The 27,396-nt window shown below is 33.2% G+C and overlaps 1 protein-coding gene across 1 annotated transcript; it reads right to left on the bottom strand.

Annotated features, from left to right (window-relative positions):
* Positions 1-26,607, bottom strand: LOC126744501 (malate dehydrogenase, cytoplasmic). The gene is made up of 6 exons (XM_050451941.1): positions 26,440-26,607; positions 14,294-14,573; positions 9,382-9,583; positions 9,170-9,327; positions 8,968-9,114; positions 1-955 (listed from the first exon to the last, which is right to left on the bottom strand). The coding sequence occupies exons 1-6, from the start codon at positions 26,440-26,442 to the stop codon at positions 747-749; spliced, it is 999 nt and encodes a 332-aa protein (XP_050307898.1). The 5' UTR covers positions 26,443-26,607; the 3' UTR covers positions 1-746.
* Positions 26,608-27,396: the final 789 nt, after the last annotated feature.

The raw sequence follows: 27,396 nt of genomic DNA, 5'->3' as shown, positions 1-27,396 counted from the left end.
TAACAAAAATATTCTGTATTCCAAAACAATGATTAATTACATAATATGGCCGTGCAAAAATAATTTTTAACTGCCACTAAAAAGTTTATAAGAACACCAATATTCAAATTATGTTTATTCAATATATAAAACAGAGTATATATATTTTTTAAATATATAAAAGTAAAATCCGAGGAGCTTTAAAAGGTTAAACTAAAAAAAAACAAAGACATTGCAATAAATTATTTTAACAATCTATGGAAATATCAAATACATATCTAAGTTGCAATAATACCAATTAAAACGTATGTTACCACACAGAATCTTTAAAATTGTTACCAATAAAATTAGATGTTATGGTTTTTTTAATATTGCCACTTTAAATATCAAAAGCTTTTCGAAAAGGATACTGATATTAGTTTAGAAGTATTAAATATTTAATAATTCGTCCGACAGAGTAAGTATGAATAAAAAGCCATAAATATAGTGGATGTTTCAGTCATTTTTATGATTTCTTTTAAATATTGGCACTATTTAGACTCAATAACATTCGAAAGTGGGAAATTAATTTAATTACACCTTTACTGCTACTATAATGATTGTTAAAGTTCGACTTTTACAAGGATATAATGTTAAAACTCATTGGTCTTAGATTTCAGACTTCCAATTAAAAAAAATTAAACAAACGGAAAATCTTTATAATGCTACATTCTACTTTGTTTTTGTAATTTTTTTTTCTGTTAAACATTTTAAAGCTTGTTAACGAGTCATGCCTCAATGATCTGAATGGCTTCTTGACGTTCTTCTTCCAGCTCTTTACCAGTAACCTCCAAAAGTTTCTTGGCGAAATCATTGATTTCCAAACCTTTAACGATTTCCCATTTGCCTCCTTTAATGCTCACGGGGAATGAGAAAATTACATCTTTTGGTGCCCCGTAGCTGCCGTCGCTCACTACACCCATAGAAACAAACTTTCCTGTAAAAAAATTGACAGTTGTAAGACATTTTGGGACTGTTAAGGAGAAGTGGGTACTAATAAAATTTAAAATAATTAACAACATACAGATATTATTGAATTTGATTAAAAATTAATTTTACATATTTAGAAAACCGCACAGTCCACCTTAAGTAGGTACTCTGAACCCCTTTTTCACTCTTTCATATTAAAAAAAAAAACTTTTGGTAGTAAAGTACACAAAGAAGGAATCCCAATAAGACCGGTGGTTTCATACGTCAATTCCCCCTGTTATAAATTATCTTCCTGGTTAAATGACATCCTCAGAGATGTAACTGGTTTTAACAACGAATTTTCGATTAAGAATCCCATAGACTTTGCGAACTACGATAGAAGCGAAGTCCTGATAGAAGACCTTAATCTAACTAGCCATCCAAAATTGATCATTAAAAACCTTATTTCTCTCTTATCGTTAGTCTTAGATCAAAACTTTTTTAAATTCAACGAAAAGTTTTATAGACAAACTACAGGTCTCGCCATGGGCTTTTGTCTCTCTCCCTTCGTGAGCGAAGTGTTTATGGGAAAATTAGAAAAGAAAATAATGGCTAGTAAATTTTCTCAATTCATCAACGAACCTCTTGTAGGTACGTTGACGATGTTTGTCTCGTTTGGGGAGGCAACGATAATGATTTGTCCGAATTTTTAACGTTTATTAACTCCCTACACAAAAATATAACTTTTACGCTGGAAAGGGAGGTAAATCAATGTCTGCTATTTTTTGGCTTACTTGTGCGAAGAAAGGACAATAGCATTTCCTTTGAAGACTATAGAAAACCAACCGCAACGGACAACATCATTCAATTTGACTCTCTTTCTCCTGGAAAACATAAATCGGCTGCATTTAATTCTTTCCTATACAGATTATTTAAATTACCTCTGTCTAACGGAGCATTTCAAAAAGAACTTAACATCATAAAATCTATTGCTATTAATAATAAATTCCCAATTTCAAGCTTAAATAAAATTTACTTCAAATATTAACATATTAGCTTCAAATAGTTCTATGGGTCGGTCGGTGAGAAGCGGCCGCGTTCCGATGCCATTCCACTTTTCGGTCTGTATTTTGAAGTAAATGGTTTATTTAACTAAAACTAATGTCAGTATTTCTGAATCTCGAGTGATTTGTCTTCAAGTAATTTAAAATGCCTTTGAGTTGAAAATGCGAAGGAAAAATCAATAAAAGTGCACCCGGCATTTATTGCGTCATGTGTTTTGTATCATATCATGCCAATCAACAGTGTTCCGATCTCAAACGAGACCAAGGGATTTTGTTGTCAGCAAGCAACGGCCTTCAGTGGCTTTTGCCCATCATGTCGATCTCGCTCGCTCGCTGGGGCTAACAGCAGCAGTACCAGTACCAGTACCAGTGCTTCTAGTCGAGGAGAACTGGAGAGCGCAACAGGAGCCGTCGCCGCCGCCGTCAGCAGCGCAAACATTACGCAACCCAACAGCGTATTACCCGAGAGCGCGCTTGAAATGGAACTGAGACGTCTTCGTGAGTCAGTAACGTTCTGCTCGGACAAAATGACTGATTTTCAGAAGACTATCGACAGTTTAAACAAAACCATTAAAACTGTTGATCACTTAAAGGCAGAAAACCAGGCCCTCAAAGCGGAAATTGCTGTTCTCAGTAATAAAATCGAAAACATGGAACAGTTTCATAGGGAAAATAATGTGGAAATCCATAATTTGCCTGAAATCCAAAATTAAAATCTTGTCACGGAGTTGCAAGGTATTTTCTCTGCAGTGGGGTTCAAGTGCGACCTAAACAAAGTTAATTATATTCATCGAATTCCGTCTCGAAACCCAGATATCCCAAAACCCATTATGGCTAGGTTTGTATCTCGTACTGATAAAGATAACTTTTTGGGTGCGGTGAAGAATAAAATCCGCTGTACCGTGGACAGGTCTCAGCCGGGATTGTTGCTGCCTGGTAAGGTAAAACCTGTGTTTGTTAATGAAAATCTCACTTCGGTAAAAAAGCTTTTATTAAAGAATACAAGGGTGTTTGCCAGGGAGCACCAATTTAGGTTTGTCTGGACCAAAAATGGAAACATTCTTCTACGCAAAAATGATAAGTCCAAAATTATATATGTCAAAGACTCCTCAGTATTGGATCAGTTAATTAATAATTGATCTCTTGGCAATAAGTTTCCATTTTTATTACAATCAATATCAATTAATATTATTCGTTTATATACATTTTTTTCTTGTCATGGTACTTAGTATTTATTTTCAAAATACCCGAGGTCTTAGGACTAAACTGTTAAATCTTAAGATTAGCATCGAATCATCAGACTACGATATAATTTGTATAAATGAGACTTGGCTTAACGGAAATATATCCGATTTCGAATTTATAGATCTAGATAAATATGATGTTTTCCGCCGAGATCGCGAATCTAGTGCTTCTTTAAAAAAGGATGAGGGTGGTGTGCTAATAGCGGTTAAAAAAGATTTGGGAGCAATCGCCGTGTGCCATTTTTTCAGTGAAGCTGAGGATGTGTGGATTAATTTTAGTGTGGGGAATGTTTGCGTTTTTGTTTGTTGTGTTTACCTCCCTCCGACATTAATGCTTATTCATATTTTTCAACTAAATTAGAATCATTAAATCAACGAATAAATAAAAATAATGTAATTTTGGTTTGCGGTGATATGAACTGTTCAACTGTGCGATGGGAAAAGGAAAACCATAATTTATTTTTAACCCCTTTTCAAGTATTTAAGGAATACTTCGATGAAAACATCTTGTCGAACTTGCATTGTCTTATTTATTTAATGTAACACGACGTTTCGGTTGGTAAGTATCTCCAACCGTTATCAAGTGTAAACTGACAGCAACTTGTACTGCACTGAATTCGTCCGGACTAGCTACTGGGCTCTTGCCGGTTTCCTGATTTACTTTGTTGTTGATGTTTTTTTTTTGGCGCCTATCTTTTCTTTCTTGGTCGCATCGAGGTGCTCTAGCTTTTGATGGCTCGGAAAGCGGGGACGGACTGAATAGGATGAGGAAGCGTAGGTTATATTTATACACTGGGTGGGCGGCTGGGATTGGTTGGATACGTTAGTTTAGGACACGCCCACCCAGGTCGTAAGTTTTGGACCGGTGTTGTGTTTTATTTATTTATGTGTTGTTTTTTTTTTAAATATGTTTTTTTTTATTTTATGGAGAAGTAAGTTTAGATTAAAGAAGATTATGAGAGTAATAATTTTAATGCTGGATTTGAAGTTAATTTATTCAGTTTAGAGATTAGATTGTTTATTTTGAGATTTATTTCGTCCTCCGGCAAGGATAAAAGAGATAAAAGAGTATTGTGCTGTGCTGATATTTCAATCTGCTTGGTCCCCGGGTCGGGTTTTTTTGTTGTTTCTGTCCTCCCGGACATCGGGCCCGGTGTGGGCACTCTTTTCAACGCTTCAGCGAAGTTTTTCTTGCTGTTAATATAATTCGGATTTTTGGGGCAGCGCCAATAGCTAGCCGGGTGGTCGCCGCCGCAATTGCAACACTGGGCCGGTGCTGCACGTTCTTTTTTGCATTCTGTGTATATATGATTGCCTTTGCACTTGTGACATCTCGGCCCCGCATTGCAATTGCTTGCGGCGTGACCAAATTCTTGACAGCGATGGCACTGCCCCATCTGTCTTATGTTATTAACTTTAAACGTTCTTAGGTGCTCCACACGGACCCTTATGTTCAGGAGGTTATCGATTTTATAAATTCCTTCTTGGTCTTTGCTGAGTAAGAACCGGATGAGATCTGTTTTCCTTTTTCGGCCTGGGCCGGTGTTAAACCAGCCCATTTCTTCAGGTTCAAATCCCATCCGGTTTAGTGCCTCTTCTATCTCTTTCAGGTCGAACTTCCTGTCAAATCCTCTCAGGATCAGGTTCAACTTCCTGTCCTCCTCCAGGAAGAAGGAGTGGAACTCCACCTCCCTTTCCCTGAGGAGAGCAGTCAGGTTTCTGTGATCCTGAGCCGTTTTGGGAAAGAGTGCCAACCCTAGCCTCTCTTTTTGTACCTTTAATATATTTATTTTATTTTCCATGATAATTTGGTACTTTTTTGCCCAGTTAGAAGTGTCCCTGATGACAACTTTCGGTATTTTTGAGCTGCTAGGTTTAGCACTCGTCCCCCTTCCTGCAATTGAAAGATTATTCAATGGCATGTAGAGAGGATTCTTTTCAGGTTGTTCGTCCCGCCTTGCCAGATTTTCATCCGCCGTGTCATCTGGGCGCGCCGAGGGACCAGGTTCTTCCGAGTCAGTATTAGATTCTGAATCCTCAGATTGCAACATCTCCTCCTCTCGTGGGGAGGAGATGTTTGCCTCTTTTCTGGATCTTTTACGTGTTTTTATGTTTTTTTGATTATCGTTTAGCTGGTCTCTCAGCGCTCCCAGCTGCTCGGCAAAGTTTTTATTGTCATTTTCGAGTTGTTCATTTATTTTCAATACTTTCTCCATGTTATCATTGGTCTCCCGCAATTGAGAATTGAAGATACGAACTTGATCCTTAAGGAGATCTATCTCTTCCTCGGTGTCTTTGAGTTTATTTTTTAATCTTTCATTTTCGCTTTCGAGCGTTTTATGTTTGAAATTTTTATCCTCAATTTTCGATTGCAGGTCTTTTATCTGAAATTCAAGAGCTGTGCACAGGTCTTTATAGACCTGAGCACTGAATACTGGACTGTTATCTTCTTCCATGTTTGGGGCAGGATTTGAGGACTGGGTGAGAGTTTTTTGGTATCTCCGTTCAAGGAGAGGTTTATGGACGGGGTAAGGAGTGCCAGCTAGAGACTTACCCCGCTCTAGTTCTTCTCGGTTTTCATTGTCTATTGTGCTCTGACGTCTTTGGCGTCGGTGGTTTGGCCCCCCGCTGACTATGGGGGGCGAGTTCGCGCTGTTTTCCGCCGTTTCTGGTGGTTTTTGGTATTCTGCTTCAGTTTTAGGTTCTGCTTAGGAACTGCCGTTTTTGACTGCTACTGCTGCAACTGCCAACTGCTAACAACTGCCATCAACTAACTGCCAACTGCGAACTGCCAACTGCCATCAACTGCCAACTGGAAAGTCATCCGTGAAAAGAGGTGGGGGGGGAGGACACGCCTCTCTCTAGATCCTACACTATCCTGAGAGTAGAGGCTTCCAGATGTTGGGTATATCGACGCTTGGCTGGCTGAAGATCCTCTGATTCTGTGAAATGAAAGCTGCCTCTACGAACTCCCTCGTCCGCCAGTGCTGTTCCTTGTGCAGAATCTTGGCTTCTGACCAATGGATATTGTGTCCATTATGCCACGCGTGCTCCGCTATTCCGGATTTGGAAACATCTCCTCTTTGGGTCCAGCTGCGATGTTCCATGTATGTTGAGGTTTCCAAATCCGGAATAGCAGAGCACGCGTGGCATAATGGACACAATATCCATTGGTCAGAAGCCAAGATTCTGCACAAGGAACAGCACTGGCGGAAGAGGAAGTTCGTAGAGGCAGCTTTCATTTCACAGAATCAGAGGATCTTCAGCCAGCCAAGCGTCGATATACCCAACATCTGGAAGCCTCTACTCTCAGGACAGTGTAGGATCTAGAGAGAGGCGTGTCCTCCCCCCCCCCCAACTCTTTTCACGGATGACTTTCCCTTCCACATCGCTGCACACATCTAGTATATAAGCCTATAGAATTGTAGTTTGCTGTCAGTTTACACTTGATAACTGTTGGAGATACTAACCAAGCGAAACGTCGTGTTACATTAAATAAATAAGACAATGCAAGTTCGACAAGATGTTTTCACTGTACCATTGTCTACCACCTTCAAAAACCGAATACTTCGATATCATCGAAAATCTTTCATTTGCAGGTCTAATACAATTTAATTACCTAAAAAATTATTGTAATAATACATTAGATCTAATATTATGTAATGAAGAAAGAACGTGTTTCAAATTTGTTGCATTGTGATAGCCCTAATTGTGGAGGACCCTAAGCATCCAGCCATTGAATTTAACTTTCAGGTTAACAATATAAAAATGTTAAAACATAAATCACTTTCTTACTTTAATTTTAACCAGGCAGATTATGTGGAGATAAATAATGTATTAAAAAACAAACCTTAGCCAAATATTTTTAAAAATTCCTTAAATCATAATTTAAACACTTTTTATAATATTTTAAATAAAATTGTTGAAGAGAAGATACCCATCGTGCGGAAAAATGCACGTTTTCCGGTTTACTTTACACAGGCCACAATAAAGGTTGTAAAAGAAAAAAATAAATTCCACAAAAAATGGAAAATTTACAATAATATTTCTGACTACAATACTTTTAGGCTTTTGCGGAGTAGATCTAAAAAACTTATAGAACAAGATTTAAGGAATTATGTACAATCCTTAGAAAGTGATATTCCGCATAATAGTAAAAAATTCTGGAAAATGGTTTCTATAAATAAAAAAGGCTCAGGTATCCCAGCTAAAATGAAATATATGGATAGCGAGTCCTCGAACAATCAAGATATCTCTAACATGTTTGCGGAGTTTTTTGAGAGTGTTTTTGTTAGACCCAGCTCTTTGGTATACGATAATAGCGATGATTTAAATACTAATAACAATTTTTTACATTCTATTTATCTTTCTGAATCTGAAACTCTCGAAGCATTAAAAACACTTGATCCCAAAAAGGGCGCAGGCCCAGATAATTTTCCATCCTTCTTTGTTAAGAGTTGTGCAATGGGTCTCGCCCCTCCCCTGACCTTAATTTTTAATCAATCACTGTCGTGCGGTGTTTTTCCGGATAAATGGAAACGTTCATATGTCATTCCAATATTTAAAAACAATGAAAAAAACCTCCGATAAGTAAGCTTTGTATTTTTGCCAAGGTTTTTGAAAAAATAATTTATAAATATATTTTTAATGTTGTCAAATGTTTGCTAATTTCTGAGCAACATGGATTTCTACCAAATAAATCCATTGAATCTAACCTTCTTGAATATACGGAATACATTAGAGAAAACATGGATAGCGGAGTTCAGGTGGATGCTATCTACACCGGTTTTAGTAAAGCTTTTGACAAAATTGATCATACCATTATGAAATATAAATTAAAAAGAGTCGGTGTGGATGGCATTTTTCTGAACTGGTGCGAATCCTATTTAAGAGGTCGTACTTTTTCTGTATAGGTAAATGAGGTTAAATCTATGAATATAAAAGTTGCCTCTGGGGTACCGCAAGGATGCCATCTAGGACCTCTGCTCTTTCTTATTTATCTTGATAATGTAAAACTTTGTTTTTAAAACTCTATGGTTCTTGGATTCGCCGATGACTTAAAAATTTACAAACAAATTAAAACTCCGCACGATTGTGAATTGCTGCAAAACGACTTAGATCAATTTCCTAAATACTGTCTTAAAAATAACTTGTTTATAAATTCAAATAAATGTAATGTTATCAGTTTTACTAGAAATAAAAATCCAATTCAATACAATTACAGAATTGGTAACAGTGCCTTAAATAGAGAAAATTAGGTTAAAGATCTGGGCTTGACACTTGACAATAAACTTACATTTGAAAAACATATAGATTTAACAATTTCATAGAGTATTAAAATGTTGGGCTTCATAAATAGACAATCTAACTTATGTTCAAATCCAAATACATACTTAACACTCTATTATGCTTATGTACACAGCAAGCTTAATTTTGCTTCAATAATCTGGAGTCCTTATTATCAAATTTATAAAGACGCAATCGAAAGGGTACAAAAAAGGTTTTTGAAGTCATTTTTATTCAAATATGGTAACCAGCTTCAGCTTACTAGTATAGCATCTGTGAGAAATCATTATAATATTTTAACTCTTCAGGATCGAAGGATTTTATTATTATTATTATTATTTATTATTTTATTTTATTTTTATTACTTAGTCTAAACCATTCCCACTTTACCCTAAAGTAAGGTGTAGTTAAATGTAATAGAAAATGTTTCAAAAAGACACACTTACCTGGTTGAGTTCCCATGAACCAATCCCTCATATGATCAGATGCAGCTTTAGCGGCCGACATCGCCGATGACATTTTTCTAGCGTTAATAACTGCAGCGCCTCTTTTTTGAACTGTCTCAACGAATGTAGAGTTCAACCAAGCAGCGTCTATAAAGAAAATTATTAAGAATTATGTGTTTTTTAATAAAATCATAATAATTACCTTTAACTACTTCAGGAACAGGTAAAACGCTTCCATTAATCTCAACTCCGGCATGAGATGCATCTGGTACTTGGGTGGAAGAGTGATTGCCCCAGATGATCAAATTGCTTACTTGACGAGAGGGAACTTTCAATTTTTGAGCAATTTGTGCTTGTGCCCTAAATAACCCTTTTATTAGCAAAATTTCCTCTGAAATTCTTGATTAATTTTACCTATTTTGATCCAATCTGGTCATAGCAGTAAAGTTTTCTTTTGGAATAGATGGAGCGTAACGAGAACAAATTAAGGCGTTGGTGTTGGCCGGGTTTCCAACAACCAATACTTTAACGTCTTTCTTGGCGTGCTGGTCCAAAGCCTCGCCTTGGACCTTAAAGATTTTGACGTTGGCGCTCAATAGATCTTTACGTTCCATACCTAGATGAGAAATGGAAGATTTATTGTAGGCTGCAAAAATGATATTTTAAAGACTGATAAAAATGATCAGAAAATATTCGTTATACAGGTAGAGTAAAACCAGTAGCAAACAGAAATAAAGTAAAACTATAACACATATACGTATGTATTTTTCAGTCTATATGAATATTTTAGCATCCTGTTATAAATGTTAGTGTTAAAGGCATAAAGCAGTCAACTATCGTAGTAATAATATATACGCCTTATACAGGGGGCCCATAAGAAAATTCATTTTTAAGAAATTCAGAAAAAAATAACGACAATGTTTTGGTATTGTTTATTAACTGAAATATATAGAGAGTACATGGAAATTTATGTTTTAAAAATAAAATCGTCCAAATGATGTCCTCTGCGATGACGGCACTCCTCCAATCGTGTGCGGAAACTTTGGAATACCTTAGTAAGGATTTCTTGTGAGATTAATCCAATTTCCTGTCGGATATTGTCCTTAAATTGAGGTATAGTTGTAAGATTATTACAATACACTTTACTCTTAAGGTGTCCCCCATAAGAAAAAATCAGCTGAAGTCCGGACTTCGAGGAGGCCATGAAATATCGCCTCTGCTAGAAATCAGTCTTGCGAGAAACATTTCTTACCACTGCAATACTCAAGTTAGAAGTATGGCAGATGGCTCCATCTTGCTGAAACCACATATTTAGGTTATAGTGGCGCGAGTTTTACAAATATGGGGCTAAAAAATTTCTTAACAATGCTGTGTAGCGTTCCGAATTCACAGTAATGGCTTGGCCTCGATTATCTTCAAAGAAGAAAGGTCCAATAATTCCCCACTTAGCAATTGCAGCCCAAATAGTAACTTTCGGCGAATGAAGTGGTTTTTGATGTTTTCATTCTCGGAACTCCAGTAACGACAGTTTTGTCTATTCACAAATCCATTTAGATGAAAGTGAGCTTCATCGGAGAAGAGCATATTCTCAAAGTCTTGAAAAGTATCCTACATTACATTTGCAAAAGTCATTCTTGCTTCCAGGTCCGAAGCTTTTAATGCTTGGACTAGCTGGATCTTATAAGGGTGTAGTTTCAGTTTCGTTCCAGACTCGTCCTCGGAATCATTAGAGTTGAAGACCGTTTGCGAGTCGACATTGTTGGTGTAGCACGTACCGATTCAGTCACCCGTTGAACATTTTCGACGGTTCGTGTAGTCCTTGGTCGACCTTGAGCTCGACTTTTCTGTATTGAACCAGTTCTCTCAAATCTTCTAACCCACTTCTTAATTATATTTGAACTGGGAGCCTCATTAATGTCATACAGTCTAAAATGTCGACGGAAAATTCGACGAACAACTACGTACGCATGATTATTCTCATAATACGCCCGAACGCAAAAAGCACGCTGCTCTCCCGTGTACTGCAGCATCGTTACTAAATTCTAGAGATGTTGAAAAAGTAACTATTCGTTACAGGAGTACTCGTTACTCATTGATACCCGAAGTAACGAATGCCGAATTCAAAAACATATGATTACTTTGATTACTACCTAATACCTATTTATACATCATCAAGCGCGGACCACCGTACGTATGTATGGTGTATGTAATCAAATGCGAGTTATACGAAACGACTAACAAATGATGACGCTGGAGTTAATAGGTAAATACCAACAAATCAGCATTTTCATTTTTAATTTTTTTTTATATTTATTATTAATTTTTGTGCATGATTATTGTCAATCGGTACCGATAGCGGTATTTTATATGCAAATACCAATAAAAGTAACACAATCGGTACAGTAATCATAGTAATCAAAGTAACGAATACTCTAAATGATTACTTAATAGTCGAGTAACGATTAGTAACGAGTAATCAAAAGTAACGAAAATCAACATCTCTACTAAATTCCCAAATATGAGCTATACGACAGTTCCACTGTCGCATTTCTCCCACTATACAGGCACAATCTACGGCGCAACGAAAAATGAATTTTCTAATGGGCCACCCTGTATAACAAGCAGCATAAGAGTCAAATAAATCTGATTTTTGGAATGCACCAGCTGCACATTTACTACAGACGTTTTAAAAATACCAAATGATATAAGGCACAATGTTTTCGATAAAGACTGTATATGCTTTAAAAGAGAGCAGGAAACAGTCAAATTACGAATTCAATACGTATATAGCAAATACAGTTCGCATCTCCTGAAAAGTCGAAGGAAAACGTTTTTATTGGGCATATTAATATACAGGGTCTATTGAGTAATTTTTCAGAAATTTACAGTTACTTAATGACTGTAGCCCTTTAGCTCTTTGTAAGTGAAACTGATATAACAGGGAATATAAAGCAAAGTGAATTTTTAATTGCCGGATATAAAGCAGTTGTTTCCTTTTCTAATAGTAGACATACTGGTAGATGGATAATTTATTTTCAAGGAAGTACAAATTATAAATTTAGTTGGTGTGACTCAGTAGCTAACAACTTTTGGTTTGTAGGAGTAGAAATTAAAATTAAAACCGAGCATATTACAACAGAATGCATTTAAAGGTCACCAAATGAAGCAGCTCACAGATTTCTGTCATTTTTATATGATAAAATAAATGAAAACGATATTTAGAGTCAAATAACGATTATAATGGCAGATAATAATATAATCGATTGATTAAAAGATAATTCCGTCTCTAGAGATTTTAAAAATGTAATTTAGTCAGCTGGCTTTAGACAAATTATGATTAATCAATCGCTTTGCCACCTTAATAGATTATATAATAACAAATGATTATAAATTAGTTGAAGCTCGATGCGTGTTTTCTAAAATTACGGCCCATGAAACTAACTGGTGGTCAGATGTCATTACCCCATCAACATCCGTTAATTGAAGAAACGTCTTTCTACCGTAATTTAAACCGAGAAAATGTCAACCTTATTATTGGAGCCTTAGTAAGGCAACACTGCAATTATAGATCTACAAATGTTGATGTTGTTTATGGAAACTTCATAAGTCTTCAAAGAGGCCATTGATGACCATAGATATGTACCGCTTCAGAAAAAACATATGGCAAGGCAAAAATACCCTTGGTGACAGGAGAAGTAAAATACAACTCAGAGACGTCGCATATAAGAAGTTTAATATTACAAGTGCAAAGCATGACTGGAATGATTACAAAAGTAAAAGGAATATGGTTATTTCTGTTTTAAGACGTGAAAAGATAAAATACTTCAACAAACATATTGATGAGTGTAGGGGTGATGAACAAAAGATGTGGTCTTCACTTAGTCGATAATTAGCAACCAGGATAAAGGAGCAGACGAAATTATTTATATTTTCTTGACTTTCATGCTGATAGTTTGCAAGAAATATCTGACATTATCGAACATAAACCATGGGTTACCAAGGTAAGTTAAACCAAGGTAATGTTCACAAGATGCAATGTGAGGTGACAAATTTCAAAATAACATTGTCTAAACTCAGAAATCAAGTGCTTAATTCAAAAAAATTAAAGTAGTAATGACAATATCTCTCTATGAATTTAACAAAGGACTTATTTTGTGTAATGGTGTTTTAATACACTTTTGTATCTTATTAATACTTCTTTGATTTCTGGAAAATTTACAGATAGTTTAAAAAGTAGCGTCATAGTCCAAAGGTCTAGTTGAATTAGCGACCTTTGCCCGATAAACTTATTATCAGTGGTAGACGAAATCCTAGAAACCATAGTGTCTGAGTAATTAAAAGACTATTCTGAGAATAATGGACTGATATAGGAAGGCAGATCAGAAACTTAGTTTATATGGTTTAAGTGAACTGATATTTGTAAATATAGATGTTTGTGTATTCAGTTTGTAGTAGACTGCTTGACAAGTTGTTTTCTGTGCAATATTCATGACACTGTATGACATTGCTTAGTGGTCATCAGCATAGTTTTTCTCAGGATAGACCTACGGTGACTAACTTGTTGACATACCAGTGTGATTTGATCAATGATTTTGAGATGTCTGTACAGGTTGATAGTGTGTATACAGACTTCCTAAAGGCCTTTGATAGGACTGGTGATGATGATCGGGTTAGGAAGTTTGTAGTTGTAAAGAAAATAAATCATTTGTTCGAAAGTTTGTCGCCATGGTCTAGAATGTTAGTGTATAATAGCATACTCTTTCCCCATTGTATCCCCTATGTTTCTTCATTGTTAATTTTTTGTACAAAGGAAAATATTTATAAACTTCAAATACAACAGAATAAAGTAATGAATATTCTTCTACAAACTCCTATACAAAGTATCCTTAATATATTAAACTGGCTTGGTGTAAATGAGTGTATTGAGAGAGAGAACTATATCCTAAGTTATAGGATTGTGAATAATTTCCAACTAACTTATTTAAAATCATGTCTTGTGCGTCAGAAACTTTCATAGACATAATTTAAAAACAAATCAACACTTACAGCCCATCAATGGAGGACCACAGCACTGCAAATCATTATTTTAGAATGAAGTCTGCGCTTATAATGCTTTACCTGACTGCGTAAAAAGTGCAAATTCAGTAAAGTTGTTTAGTAAGTGTTAGTGTTTACTTAAAAAACTTAATTTTGAGTTGGATTTTCTTTGTGTTAATTAGTATAAGCTAGCAAAGTAAACATTTATTTATTTATATGTATATAAAAGCATCAATAAATCAATCAAAAAAAAACAAAAATTATTAATACAAACACGAATCGTACAAACCTTGTTTACGTGGCATGGCACCAACCAAAAAAGCAGCAGAGACGTCCTTAAATGCCACGGCGGGATCATCGGTGGGTACAACTCCGTGTAAAAGGGGTAGAGCACAATCGTCAAGTTCCATAACGACACCCTCCAAGACGCCCATCATTGGTGGAATGTCAAGAAGGTGAAGGATCAAAGGTTGGTTGGGTCCAAACACATCCCCTTTGGCAACCATATAGAGGAGGGAGTAGGCAATTTGGCCGGCTGCGCCGGTTACTACAACTCTGATTGGTTCACTCTGGAAATGTAAGTTTAGTGTTAGATTTAATGATAGGCAATACTATACAATGGCAATGCTATTTAAGGAATCATTAAAATTACTGAAGACACTACGTCTATTATTTAGGCACAGATATATTGTTCAGATACATACATTACTTATGTACACATATAAAGCTTGTAGACGTACAAAATGCATTTAGGGCAAATGTTGTTCGTTTATTGGTAAAATATCTTTACAAACATATTCTTTGGACCAAAATTGGCCGATTCCAGTAAATTTACCTTACAACAAATTCGCTTGGTTTGGGCGTTAGGCGGCGCTGAACCGACAATTTTAAAATCGATTTTCTTCATAAATTTAAAAAGTTCTCATATTATTTTGCCGAAATTTGGTACATTTGCGTAGCCTTATGCCCCGAAAAAGAAACCCAGGTTTTTTAAATATTTGCTTGTTTCATAATGCTATGCCAATGAAAGAAAAGGAATCTAGGTACAAAATTCAAATAATTCTAGCAGTTTTAGAGAAATTTGCATTTTAAAAAGTGCTCATTAGATATTCTTTAGGCCAAATTTATTCTAGTTGAGCAAACTGATCTCAGTACAAAGCTGCTTAGTTTGGGCCCTAGACGGCAAAAAAAGCAACGTTTAAAGATTGTGAAGTGCCTTCCTTAATAGTTTTATATCTGGTATGATATCTATATTTGGATATATCCATTCCGGGTCTACATTTAAACATTTATGTGAGCAGGTATTTCCTACAGTTGTTAACTTGTCATCTGTAGATAATTTTATTTTATGCTTAGATTTAAATATAACGTTGCCTACTTATACCGGACTAAAAAGTTTACCGTCAATTGGCAGATTTACGAATGTTATTCTGTATATTAAATGTGGTAGTAGATTTAACAATAAGAATAAGTACTCTAAAATAATTAGTTCTATAAGTTCATATGTACTAAACTTAAAATTGTCTGTTAGAATGATTGTGAATGAGTTGAGGGAACATGAATTTCGTCACACTGTAGTCTCAGCATGTCAGCTTTTATCTTTTTATGTGATGTCTTTCATTAACATACACAAAATCAAACTAAGGTCTATAAATTGCATTAATTCTATTATGTCTGATAGTGCCATAGTAGTGGACTTGCATAAAAAAACTTCAAAAGAATTGAATAAAAAAAAAAATTATTTACAGAAGCTAATAGAAATACCACCATAGCTCTTTTAAACATTCAGTCTGTATGACCCAAAATTGATGAACTATTTATATTTCTCGAATCACTTAATTTTCCTGGTATTGTGACTTTAGTTGGGCATTGGTCACGACCCCTTTGTATATGACAAATTATGTAGTAGTAGCTAGATTTGATAGACTTAGTACAATTCATAGTGGTACTTTAATTATGGTGGAACAATCTTTACATAATAGACTTAAAAGTGAAAATATTGACAGCTTTAATTTTTTGTTACCTACAGGATTTTTTGTTACGAAGTGTTTGCATTTTCTGTTGTGTTTTTTGAAATAATTAGGGTTTATGCAAATGTTAGAGATTTTTAGAGAGCCTAGAAGTTTTGTTAAGTTACTTCTCAGTTAATTCAACAATATTATTAACACGAGACTTCAATATTCATTACCCAAATAAGTTAGATCCCAATGTGCAATCATTAACTAATTTGTTAAATTCTTTTAATTTGTTTATGCATGTTAATGAGCCTACTAGATTCTCTGCCTTTTCTTGTTCGGTGCTAGATTATGTATGTACGTCTTTTGAGACTGAAACTGTGAAATGCAATACAGTAAATGCTGGATTATGAGATCATGAGGCTGTTGTTGCATCATTGCCACTTGATCATTATGGTCAAGGTAAACTTCAAAAAAGGGTGGGTTGCATATTTTCCAAAAGAAATTTTTAAAGATTCAGTTTAATTTGTACCCATTGGGAAAATGCTCTAAGCTTTGATGATCCACTTCAGGAATTCCACAATACTCTATGTGTATTATTTAATGATTCTTTTCCCATAACAGTTATGAAAAATAAAGAAAAGAAATCTTGGATTACAAAAAGTATAAAAACATCAATTAAAAATATGAAGCCATTACATTATATAAAAAAGTATTTCTCTCAAAATGTACAGTTTATATCATTTTATAATGAATATTGGAAAATTTATAGGAAAGTTATAAAATCTGCCAAATATAATTACTATCAATAGAGTATTTTACATTCAAAAAATCGATCAAAGGAGTCCTGGAAAATAGTCAACAAATTAAAAGGCAAAACCAACTCATCATCTCAGACTTCAATCCTTCATGCTAGCCAGATAAATGAGTTCTACTGCAATATTAGACATAATATGAATTATGATGCTTGCACTGATCATGCGGATTTTCGGCAATACTTGGATCATTCGTCTGTTTCGGATGCTTTCTTTTTTGCTCCGGTTTCATCATTAGGAATTCAAGAATTATTTAGACAAGTTAAAAATAAAAATTTTTCTGGGTATGATGATATGTCATTGAGAGTGCTGTTTCTGGGAGAGCTAATCTCCCAGACACAGCTTTGGAGGTTTTGGGCCGAAGCTATTAATTCTTAATTTTTAACAGGTACCCTTCCTTCTTGTTTAAAAAAAGCTTATGTAAATACAAAGGTGGAGATGCAAATAATCCTTCAAGCTTTCGACCAATATGTTTTCTACCAACTTTATCAAAAATTGTGGAAAAACTTATCAAAAATAAGGTCCTTTAATTTTTAAATATGCACAACCTTATAAGCGTAGAGCAGTTTGGCCTTCAGGCATCCCTAAGGACGACTGATGCTATTTTCAACTTTTAGAAAAGTTATATATTGGACTAAACAATGGTGATTGTGCTGCCGCAGTTTTCTGTGACTTGTCTAAAGCCTTTGACTGTGTCAAAGCCACGGCATACTGTTAAGTAAATTGGAGGCTTATGGATTCAGGGGAATGGTCTTGGAGTGGTTCCACTCATATTTGATGGGAAGAGTTCAGACTGTGAACTTTCAGGGCCAAAGCTCCAATGAAATGAAGACTAGCATAGGTGTCCTTCAAGGATCAGTTTTGGGACCTCTCTTATTCTTAATCTATGTTAATGATTTGCCTCATATTTCAATAAATGGCAATTTTACCATCTTTGCAGACGATACCACCATTCTGTGGCAAAATAAGAATTGTGAGCAGCTATGTGAAGCAAATATTCGGACGGATTTATGTAAGGTAAAAAGATGGTGTGACGCTAATAAGCTGTTCTTTAATATTTCTAAAACAAATATGTTAAAATTCAAATGTGCATTTAATGATGTCTTTTTAAGTAATAATATAGTATTGTCTGCTAATGTGAGCAAATTGCTTGGGTTGTATATTGATTCTGGGTTAACATTTAAAAATCATATAAGCACATTATGTAATAGAATTTCCTCTGGCTGTTATGCTCTTCATGTCATTGTGAATAATTTAAACAGCTCAGTGGGTAGCGCTTTTTATATTTTTCTTTAATTAAATCCCATCTTCGTTATGGTATTTGTTTTTGGGGATCATGCTCTCAGTATGTCTTTAACAAGGTATTTATGTTGCAAAAGAGGGCTATTAGATGTTTATTTAGGGTCGGTCCTCGAGAGACTTGTTGTCCCTTATTTTGTAGACACAAAATTCTTAATTTGTACTGCATTTTTATTTTGGAAACAGTCTGCCTGATTTTTATGAAACATAATGGTGAACTCTCGGATGAACTAAATGTGGAGAATATAGGTTATAATACCCGGCATGCCTCTTATATCAGATTGCCAATCCCCCGGTCTGAAATAAAACAATCAGTGGTGTATAATGGAAAGAAAATGTATTGTGGTGTATAATGGAAAGAAAATGTTCAATCATCTACCCTTATCCATATGCCAAAGTAACAACAGCTTGAAACTTAGGCTTAAAAAGGGCTATAGCCTCACAGAATACTTTTCTGAAGTATTTTAATACAAATTATTAAATAGGTTTGCAAGTCACATCTTTCAAATTTAATTTTATTATCTTTATTTTAATGTATTCATGTATTATTTTTTTAGTTTAACATTTTAATTTTATTGTTTTATGGAACTAAAATTTGCATGAATGCATATTTTGTTTTGACATTAAAGCATATTTTGATTTTGATTTTAAATATTAAATATCTGGTCTAGCCTGATCAAGAACAAAAAATGGGACATAAAATGATAGCTGTGATGAAAGAAGACTTTAAATTTTGTAGTTCAAAAGTTAAAACCAACCCTAAAAAACCAATTGAATGCTGCATTCTATGCAAGACCAAGGGCATATCTCCAAATCTTGGGTATAAGAGAAATATAGCCTAATCCTCATGATAACCCAGATACTTAAAGACACTCACATGTGACACTTGGACCTGATAATATGTATGCCAACTATTGAGCCAGTCTCATTTTACAAAGTAATAAAATTTTATTATTCCAGATATACACGTTAGTTACAATTATTTCTTCATTACAAGTCCTAATGTCTTTGAAGCCTTTGAGACCACTTCCTCAGTTTGTGGGACAAACATAATGTAACTATCAAATACTATGTCAAGACCAGGATTTTTTTGAGGACAACATTGTAAATTTAGTAGTCAAATATTATTGGGGTTTTATTCTATGTACTTTAATACATTTATACTAAGCTTATTTAAAAGACACCAATCAAAGTCAAGACTATTTTGCAGCAACATTCTTCAACGACGATAATTCTCAAAAAAAAAAGCAAGTTAACTTCTGACAAAGAATATGGTTCAAGAGGTCATTAAAAAATAAAATAAATATAGTAGCAAAACCATTAGGCCCTTGTGGCATACCTGAAGATGAAGTAAAGCTATGTATCTAAAAGCATCAACCTTTATTATATTGTTCCAATGAGATTTGACTAAAGCAATTTTATAAATATGTACGTATGAGAATCCAGACAGTTTTTTTTTGGTTAACATGTGATGCGAAAAGAAGCAAGGATTTTCTGGAAAAAAAATTATCAGAAAATCAAGACTGAACTTGGCAAAAATATCATGGTGGATAATAGTCACAAACAGTTTAGGAAAGTACTAAGGATAGTTTTCTATCAAAATTGAACCCCTTCTTCAGAATACGGCCTACCCTCACAACCTTCCACCTGTCCGGAAATGTGCCGGTATTAAGATTCAAATTAAATATATGACATAATGGTGATGAAAAAACATTTATATTATCTTTGGCAACGAAACTTGGAAACATCAGGACAGCGGTTGGGTTATTATATAAAGACTTGCTGGCTGAGATAATATTCTATGATTCTAAAGGTTCAAGAATAAAACCAGAATCAGGTGTCATATCTAAATTTTGATAATGTTGTGGATAGAAATACTGCAGACACTCTTGCATGTCGTAATTTGACTGAAATCATGTCTCATTTATCCAGGAACCCTTGAGCTTTTTTGCTTTGAATAAATAACTTGGTATTTAATAGGATCTGAATCTAAATTTTCTGCATCATAATACAAACTATAAGTGGTATCCACTCGAAATTTTACGATACGACGCGATTTAAATTTGTAATAAGGAAAAATTGGTGTGATATGTTTTGAAATCCTCTAATGCTTTTTTCATATTTTATCAAGATTTGGAGCATAAAATATTAAAAAAATCTTCAATATACAGAAAATACATTTTTAAAATATCTGAAATAACATCCTTAAATGTTATTTTTAACTCATGTATATCACTAAACAGTGCAAATTCAACAGAAGAGAAAGAAAAAAATATCTATTCACCTTCCACAAGCACAAGCAAAGCTTTAAACAAACTCTCTAAGTACAATTTATCTGTAATTTATTTTGAATTTTAAAATCCAAATTTTTTGGGATAATTATACACGAGTCCAAACCAGTAGTTTTGCTGTATGATACATCAGTAAATATTATTAATTTTTAGAAAGTAATTTGCATCTAGACTAACTGATATTTAAGTTATGTATATTTAAATTAAATATGTTTTAACGTCCTGTTATTTTATCACATATTTCACTTATTGTGCATTTCTGGTTCTTATAATTTTAATATGAATAATAAAAAATTAAAAAAATAACAAATTCAGAAAAATAGGGTAATCAAAATGACATATATCTTAAAAAATATTTAAAAAAAACCTTGGTATCTAATGGGATTTAAATAAACATCAAAGTTTGCCAATGCTTATCCAAGTAAATACTTATTACTTCTACTGGTTAAATTAATTGTTCGTTTTGTGTACTGCACTTAGCATCATTCAAATAGCTAGAAATTGTAAGCCAAGACCCATCCTGCTACGTTTAAATAATGCAATTTATTTTACACTAGTAGGCAATAAATGATATATATCATAATCATACAATTTTTTCTAGTTTTTACAAAAACCAAAATACATAACATAAATGGTGTATTTATTTCTAAGAGGCCTTAGAGATCTAACATCGTACAACATAAATCATTAATAGAAAATAAAAGGCTGTTATGTAACATTGTTATCTTGTAGAGTTAAACCTTGTCATGCATAAATCTCTATATTTTAAAAATAAGCTGGTAAAAAACGTAAACAAGATTAAAATAAATGTGAACTTGAACTGAGAATCTATATGTTTATCAGTGATGAAATTGGAGAGTGAATATATACTGTTCTATTCATATTTTTAGTAGTGTTAGGTTATATAACCCAATAATTTTTTGAATGTATAAATATTTTATTTTATTAATAATTTATTAATTATATACTAAATGAAATCCTTAGGATCTTTTGTTTAATAAGACATTATTATATAAGAACAGATATTTTAATATAACATTTATTTTGAATTGATAAGAATGCTTCATCTATAATTAGAAACTTTATTAACCATCCAACACTTGTACTAATTAGGCTTCCACCTCAACATATCTGGGAATTTCACTCTTTTTGCAGATAGCACTTCAATTTTTTGCCAAGGGGATATGGGGCTTTAAAATATATAATATCAGGAAACTTTAAACTTTTTTTCGGAATTTTTCGATGCCGATCGCCTTTCTCTAACCTTTAGTAAAACACATGTTGTCGGCTTTAGGTGTGATGTGGAGGATCCACTTTTAAATGAGAACCGCCTTCTAGGCCTGGAGGTTGTGAAGTTTCTGGGAATTCTGATTTATGGGGAGCTATATTTTGAGGAACACCTAATGTATTTAAGCACAAAATGTTCATCGGCATGTTTTGCGGTAAGAGCTATTAGGGAGGAATTGGGTATATCTCAGATATGACATTCCATTTTGGAGAATTAGCCAGTCAGACCTTGACCATGAATATGATTTTCATCCTGCAGAAAAAGTCAATTAAGATTTCTTATGAACATCGACCAAAGAGAAAGTTGCAAACCAGATTTTCTGACTCAAAGAATTCTAACCTTAACATCTCTCTTTATTTTGGAAACATGTTTTCTAATTTTCACGAATCGCGTTCAGCTTCAGGGGTAGGAACCCCATAATACTATGATACTACCAGAAAATTAATTTACCTAAAACAACGGTTGTTAGACGGTTTTTATTTTACAAGAGGAGAAAAGTATATAACCATTTGCCAATTAGCCTCAGAACCATCTTAAGACCAAATACTAAAAAGGGATCTTTTACATAAATTATACTATTGCATTGAGGAATTCTATTGGGATGACCTTGTAATCAGGTCATAGATGTTCTAAGCCTTTTTGCAATATTTTAAGCATTTTATGTTATTGTGCAATAATTTTTATATATATATATATATTTTTTTTTGTTAAATTTTAAGTATTTTGCTTTCCTACTTGGCTTTATGTATTTAATGTCATATCTAAATTAACATGTTGTCTATCTATGAAAATTATTAAATGTGGTTCATTTTGAAAAAATAAAGTAGTAGATTCTCTGAATCCATAAATAAATTTTTCTATGAGAATTTTCTTAACTTACTCTCTTACGTTTTTTAGAATATCTTACTTATATGTTGCAAGTATCAACAGTTATGAAGCCAGTTAGTGATACTTACTTACGATTCCATAAAATGTACTTATGAAATAAATAGTAAAAGAAATACAAAAACAAGTAAATACATGTAACAGAAATTTTCTACACCAATAAAATACAATAATAAATACCTGACATATTACTGGTCAGTTCAGTTCTGTTTCAGTTTATTTAGTATTATTGCCTTAAACCTATTCAGACTAGCTGTATGAATTAATGTAAGAAGGAAATTAATATTGGAAGCATACAAAATATTCACAAAGTCTATAAATGGGAGAACTTTTATAAAGGTTAGTTTGTGATAAGCAAGATAAAATACTTTTGAATGGCCAGCTTTTATTCTATTTAAAACAAAAGAAAAATTGATGGCTAAGAATCTCAGGACAATATATTTTTTTCAGTATTTTGAAAAAAGTTCACAAAAATACTGTATCACTGCCTGGGGATCCAATCTCTGGGGATATGTACCAAATTTCCTGAAATACATGGATTTCAAAAACCTGCTTTGAACTCATTCAATCACTGCTATCCAGGCACTGTAGGATGAATGTGCAACCAGCATTACTCGGACAAAACCCGTTAATTTTGAAATAAGATTAAATTTAAACTTCAACAACTTTTTAAAAAAATTCAGCAATAATATTTAACTATTTTTGCTTTATCCTACTAACTGTCATCACTGTCAGTTCAGTTCTTCATTAATTTGGATAAGTTCAAAGTTGGCATTGTGTTAAGAATATTTGTTAAATTGCTTGAGATCAAGTATGCTATACAGGTAAATAAAATATGTGGTTAATTTTTCTGATGTTATGAAAATTCAAGTAGTCTAAATGTCCGCCTTCTGGTGAAATAAAGAGAAAATGTTTGTCTTTTTTTTATTCAAAATGAAAAAAAAAATCTATTTCTTTTTTTTAAGGATATAAAATATGTTTTATTTGGTTTAGCCAGTAACCAGCCACACTTTTTCAATATTAAACCATTCATTTATCTCTATAAAAACTCTCCACTAACAGAAGTTGACAAAAAAAGTTTAATTTTGAGATGGTTTTTTTGTTTTAGAAAATGAATTTTCAAAAAAAAAATGAACACTCAGAAATGTTCTGAAGAAAATCTTAACGTAGATGTTGATCAAATTCAAAATGGCAGCAGTTTAAGGGAAACTTTTTGGTAATTTGAGGTTTTAAAGTCAACAATACAGGACTGTATGAAGGGTAAAGTGAAAAAATCTTGAAAAAATTCTGATCCTATATTGACATTGGAAAATGAACAAAAAATAGCTGAATGGCTAATTAATTTAGCAAAATGAATATTTTATTTTAGTATTTTGTTGTAGGAAAGAAATCGAGTTTTTTGTTCCTTTATTTTAAATAATTAGAGGTATTCCTGTTTTTATTGTTTCTTTGAAAAACACAATTCAAAGTTATAAGATTAGGCAAAGCAAAACATATTTTTTCCATTAATCATGCCTTAGTATAATGATGTTTAGTAAATTAGGGGATATTATCTTTCATCTTTTTTTTGTGTTTATTTACAATTATTAATTTAAATTTATTTACAATTTTTAAATGATTTTTTCTTCATCAATGATTTTTTTTAATAAACAATGTTTTTGTTTGTTAATTGACTGAAATACCTACCTGTTTATCTGTTTTTTTGTATGTAAATTATTTATCAAATCAAATTTGATTTGATTTGACAAAACTCTCTGACTACTGTTGTATTGACCCTACTGAAAGGACCAAATTATAGACCCATATTCATCAAAAGATCCAGATAAACCATCAAAAAGATGAAGGTCCTCTTGATGGTTCTAGTAATGAATCTAGAGGTTTTTTGGGCATATTCTACTTTAGATAAAATATTTTCAGAAAATAAAAAAGCAGTGTCAAAAATTACTCCTAGATCCTAGATGCTGGCTACTCTTTCAAATTGTTCACCATTTAAGGTGTAATAAAAAATTATGAGATTACTATGTAGGGTGACTGACATTACAAGCACACTTATTGACATTTCATCTGAAGCTATTTAATTCGCACCACCTCACAAAATTAATCTTAAACAATTGTATTGATATCTTCAATATCTTTGTATATATCTCGATATTTTTGATAAGCATTCCTTTAATTAATTACAAGACATATATCAGTCTACCTCTAGACTTTTTGCAAATCTAAAATGCAACTTTTCTTTTTTAAACTAAACCTTTATTCAAGTAAAAGTTTAAAAGTTCTACATTTTTTAACTTATTATCTAACACCCACTAAAATAAATCATAATCTCTTTAAAATAAATTAAAAAAAAACTCAAACAAAGATATAACCTAAATAATGCATTAAGTATTATATTATATAGCAACAATATTTTTCAATGACATTGCAAGATAATTTAAAAATAATTTTTAATTCCATAATTAAACACATATATTTTACTTGAGTTTCTTATATGTATCTACAGGTAAGGAATTAAAGTTAATGAATGCTTGAGATAGTAGTAGTAGTATTTGTTGTAACATGGTTTAAGTAAATATTGTTACACAGTCGAGTATTAATATCATACCTACTCAGTATTAGTAAATACCAATGTAAGATACCAAGCTGACTGTTGATAATTTAGAAATTAATTTACTTTGATCAATCTTTAAAATTCAGAGATAATTCTGACTCTCACAAAGATCAAAAAATAGAGAAAATTTATATACTGAAGCAAGTTCAGAAATTCCACACCTGGTGTGAGTGTGATGTTTAGGGTGTAACTGTCAAATGCTCTTTGGGTGACACTCTAATGTTACTATTTCTGAATGATTATTAGGACACCAACATGGAAGAAGGAAGCAAGAAGTAGTGATTTAACCTTCTCGGATGGAAGGACAAAACAAAACACAACATAACCCCGATTAATGTTTAATTTATCTACTACTGTTTTCTTTTTCATAAAAAAAAATCACAATTTTCCACAAAAAAGAATTGGACAAGAAACTTTGTTTCTTCCATTCTTTCCACAAGAAAGAATGGAAGAAACAATGATTATTACTTGTACTACTCATGAATTGGTATCTGATGAAAATGTGAAACCCATTATTGAAGATAATCAAGTTTTAAAGGAAAATAAGCAAAACAAGCAGTTAAATTATGTTTTAGATTTATTAGCACAATATTAATGACTTTTCAATACACTAATCACACCACCCAATTACGGTGTGTCTGGGGATGGACACAACCTAATTTCAGAATTAAAAGCAGGATGCACACTAAGGTCACTTTCCCATTTCTGAATGCTTAGGATGTCGCACTCACATTGGGTGTGCCATTCCTGAACTCACCCCTGAAGCCTTACATGCACTTGTACATGTAAATTTTTGCTTGACAAACCAATAAAAGATATTTTCAATATTTAATAGTCAGGCAAAAATCATAAAATCTGCTGCTGATGATGGTTTTCCGAGTCAAATTCTATTGGGTTATAGCATTGAATGTTTATTTGATAGCAAGAAATTGTGTCAAATTATGTGATAATGTAGGTTTTTGTAGTGCAATAGATCAGGATATAATGGGTTGGGTCCCTCATAGCACCCACCTTGTTAGGAAACAAGAAACCAATGGGAAAGGGTTGCACAGTAATAAAAATAATATATTGAAATATCTTTGATATTTATTGGGCTTATTTTACACTATATAATTTTTTTTTTAAGTTTATACAATATTCATTTAACCGGCTATCAAACTTTGACGTATGTGAATTTGAATATAGAGACAAACAAGTTATGTAATAAGAGAAAAACATGAGGAAACATGGATCCCTTAATAAATTCACAAAAAACCAGCTCTAACAGATACTCCAGTTTAAATTTACTTACCATAGTATTAAATTGAATGTATTAAAACGGGAACAAGAAGTTTTTTCAACCGGTAACAGCCAAATTGCAATTAATAAATGAGAAGCAACCTTTTGCCTCACCAAAGTTTTAAATTTAAAAAATAATTAAATAAATTCGATGGACGTCACAAAGGTGACCCGATCATATGATCATGTATGTACGTCAGTTTTGACGTATAGTAATTGTCAAAGAGACATCAAGTAGCAACACAATGTATAATTAAGGCCCTAGATATACGGTCCGCATATTGGCCCATGCGAGGTGAGAAGCGTGTAACAATAACACGGTCTGCGGTGGAAAAAATCGCTCAATTTTTAATTGTAAATGTTTTCAAGGGTCTAATAGTGTTGCGCGGCCTCATTCATTAATGGCAGATCTGAGAAACGTTTTTTTACGTCGTGACTGCGTTATCACGTAAATGTCGACAATTTCACAGATCCAACTTTGACGAAAAAAGTTGAGTGTGGCAAGTTTTGAAGGCTGTTTCTTGCACGTTTACTTCGAATCATCGTTAGTGTTTACTAATCCTAGTATATCAACGACCAATGTGATATGTGTTTCGAATTGCAGGTACATAACTTGAGTTAGTTGCACCTGTATTTTGAATACCTCGTTATGTAAAATTTTAGGGTGGAGTGAAGCTTTTCTGTTCGAGGCACGGTCGTACTGAAGTTATCTGTTTTAGATTTTCCAATTATCATACCTTTTGATTTTAACAAATTAAGTTTCAATTTATTGACACACAGCCATGAATAAATTAATTTTAATTCCTTATTAAGAGTCGTGACTTAGAGCTAAAAAAGATTACGTGCCATCAGCAAATTGATGCATTTGGCAAAGTGTCAATCATGATGTACTATCATTTAGCATTGTTACGTTCATTTTTAAGTATTTAGAAATTTTAGGAAGAGAGAGAATTAAGAGGGTTTTTGTTGG

The sequence above is a fragment of the Anthonomus grandis genome, chromosome 14 (assembly GCF_022605725.1).
Source record: "Anthonomus grandis grandis chromosome 14, icAntGran1.3, whole genome shotgun sequence".
Lineage (NCBI taxonomy): Eukaryota > Metazoa > Arthropoda > Insecta > Coleoptera > Curculionidae > Anthonomus > Anthonomus grandis.
This window is presented reverse-complemented; position numbering and strand designations above follow the sequence as displayed.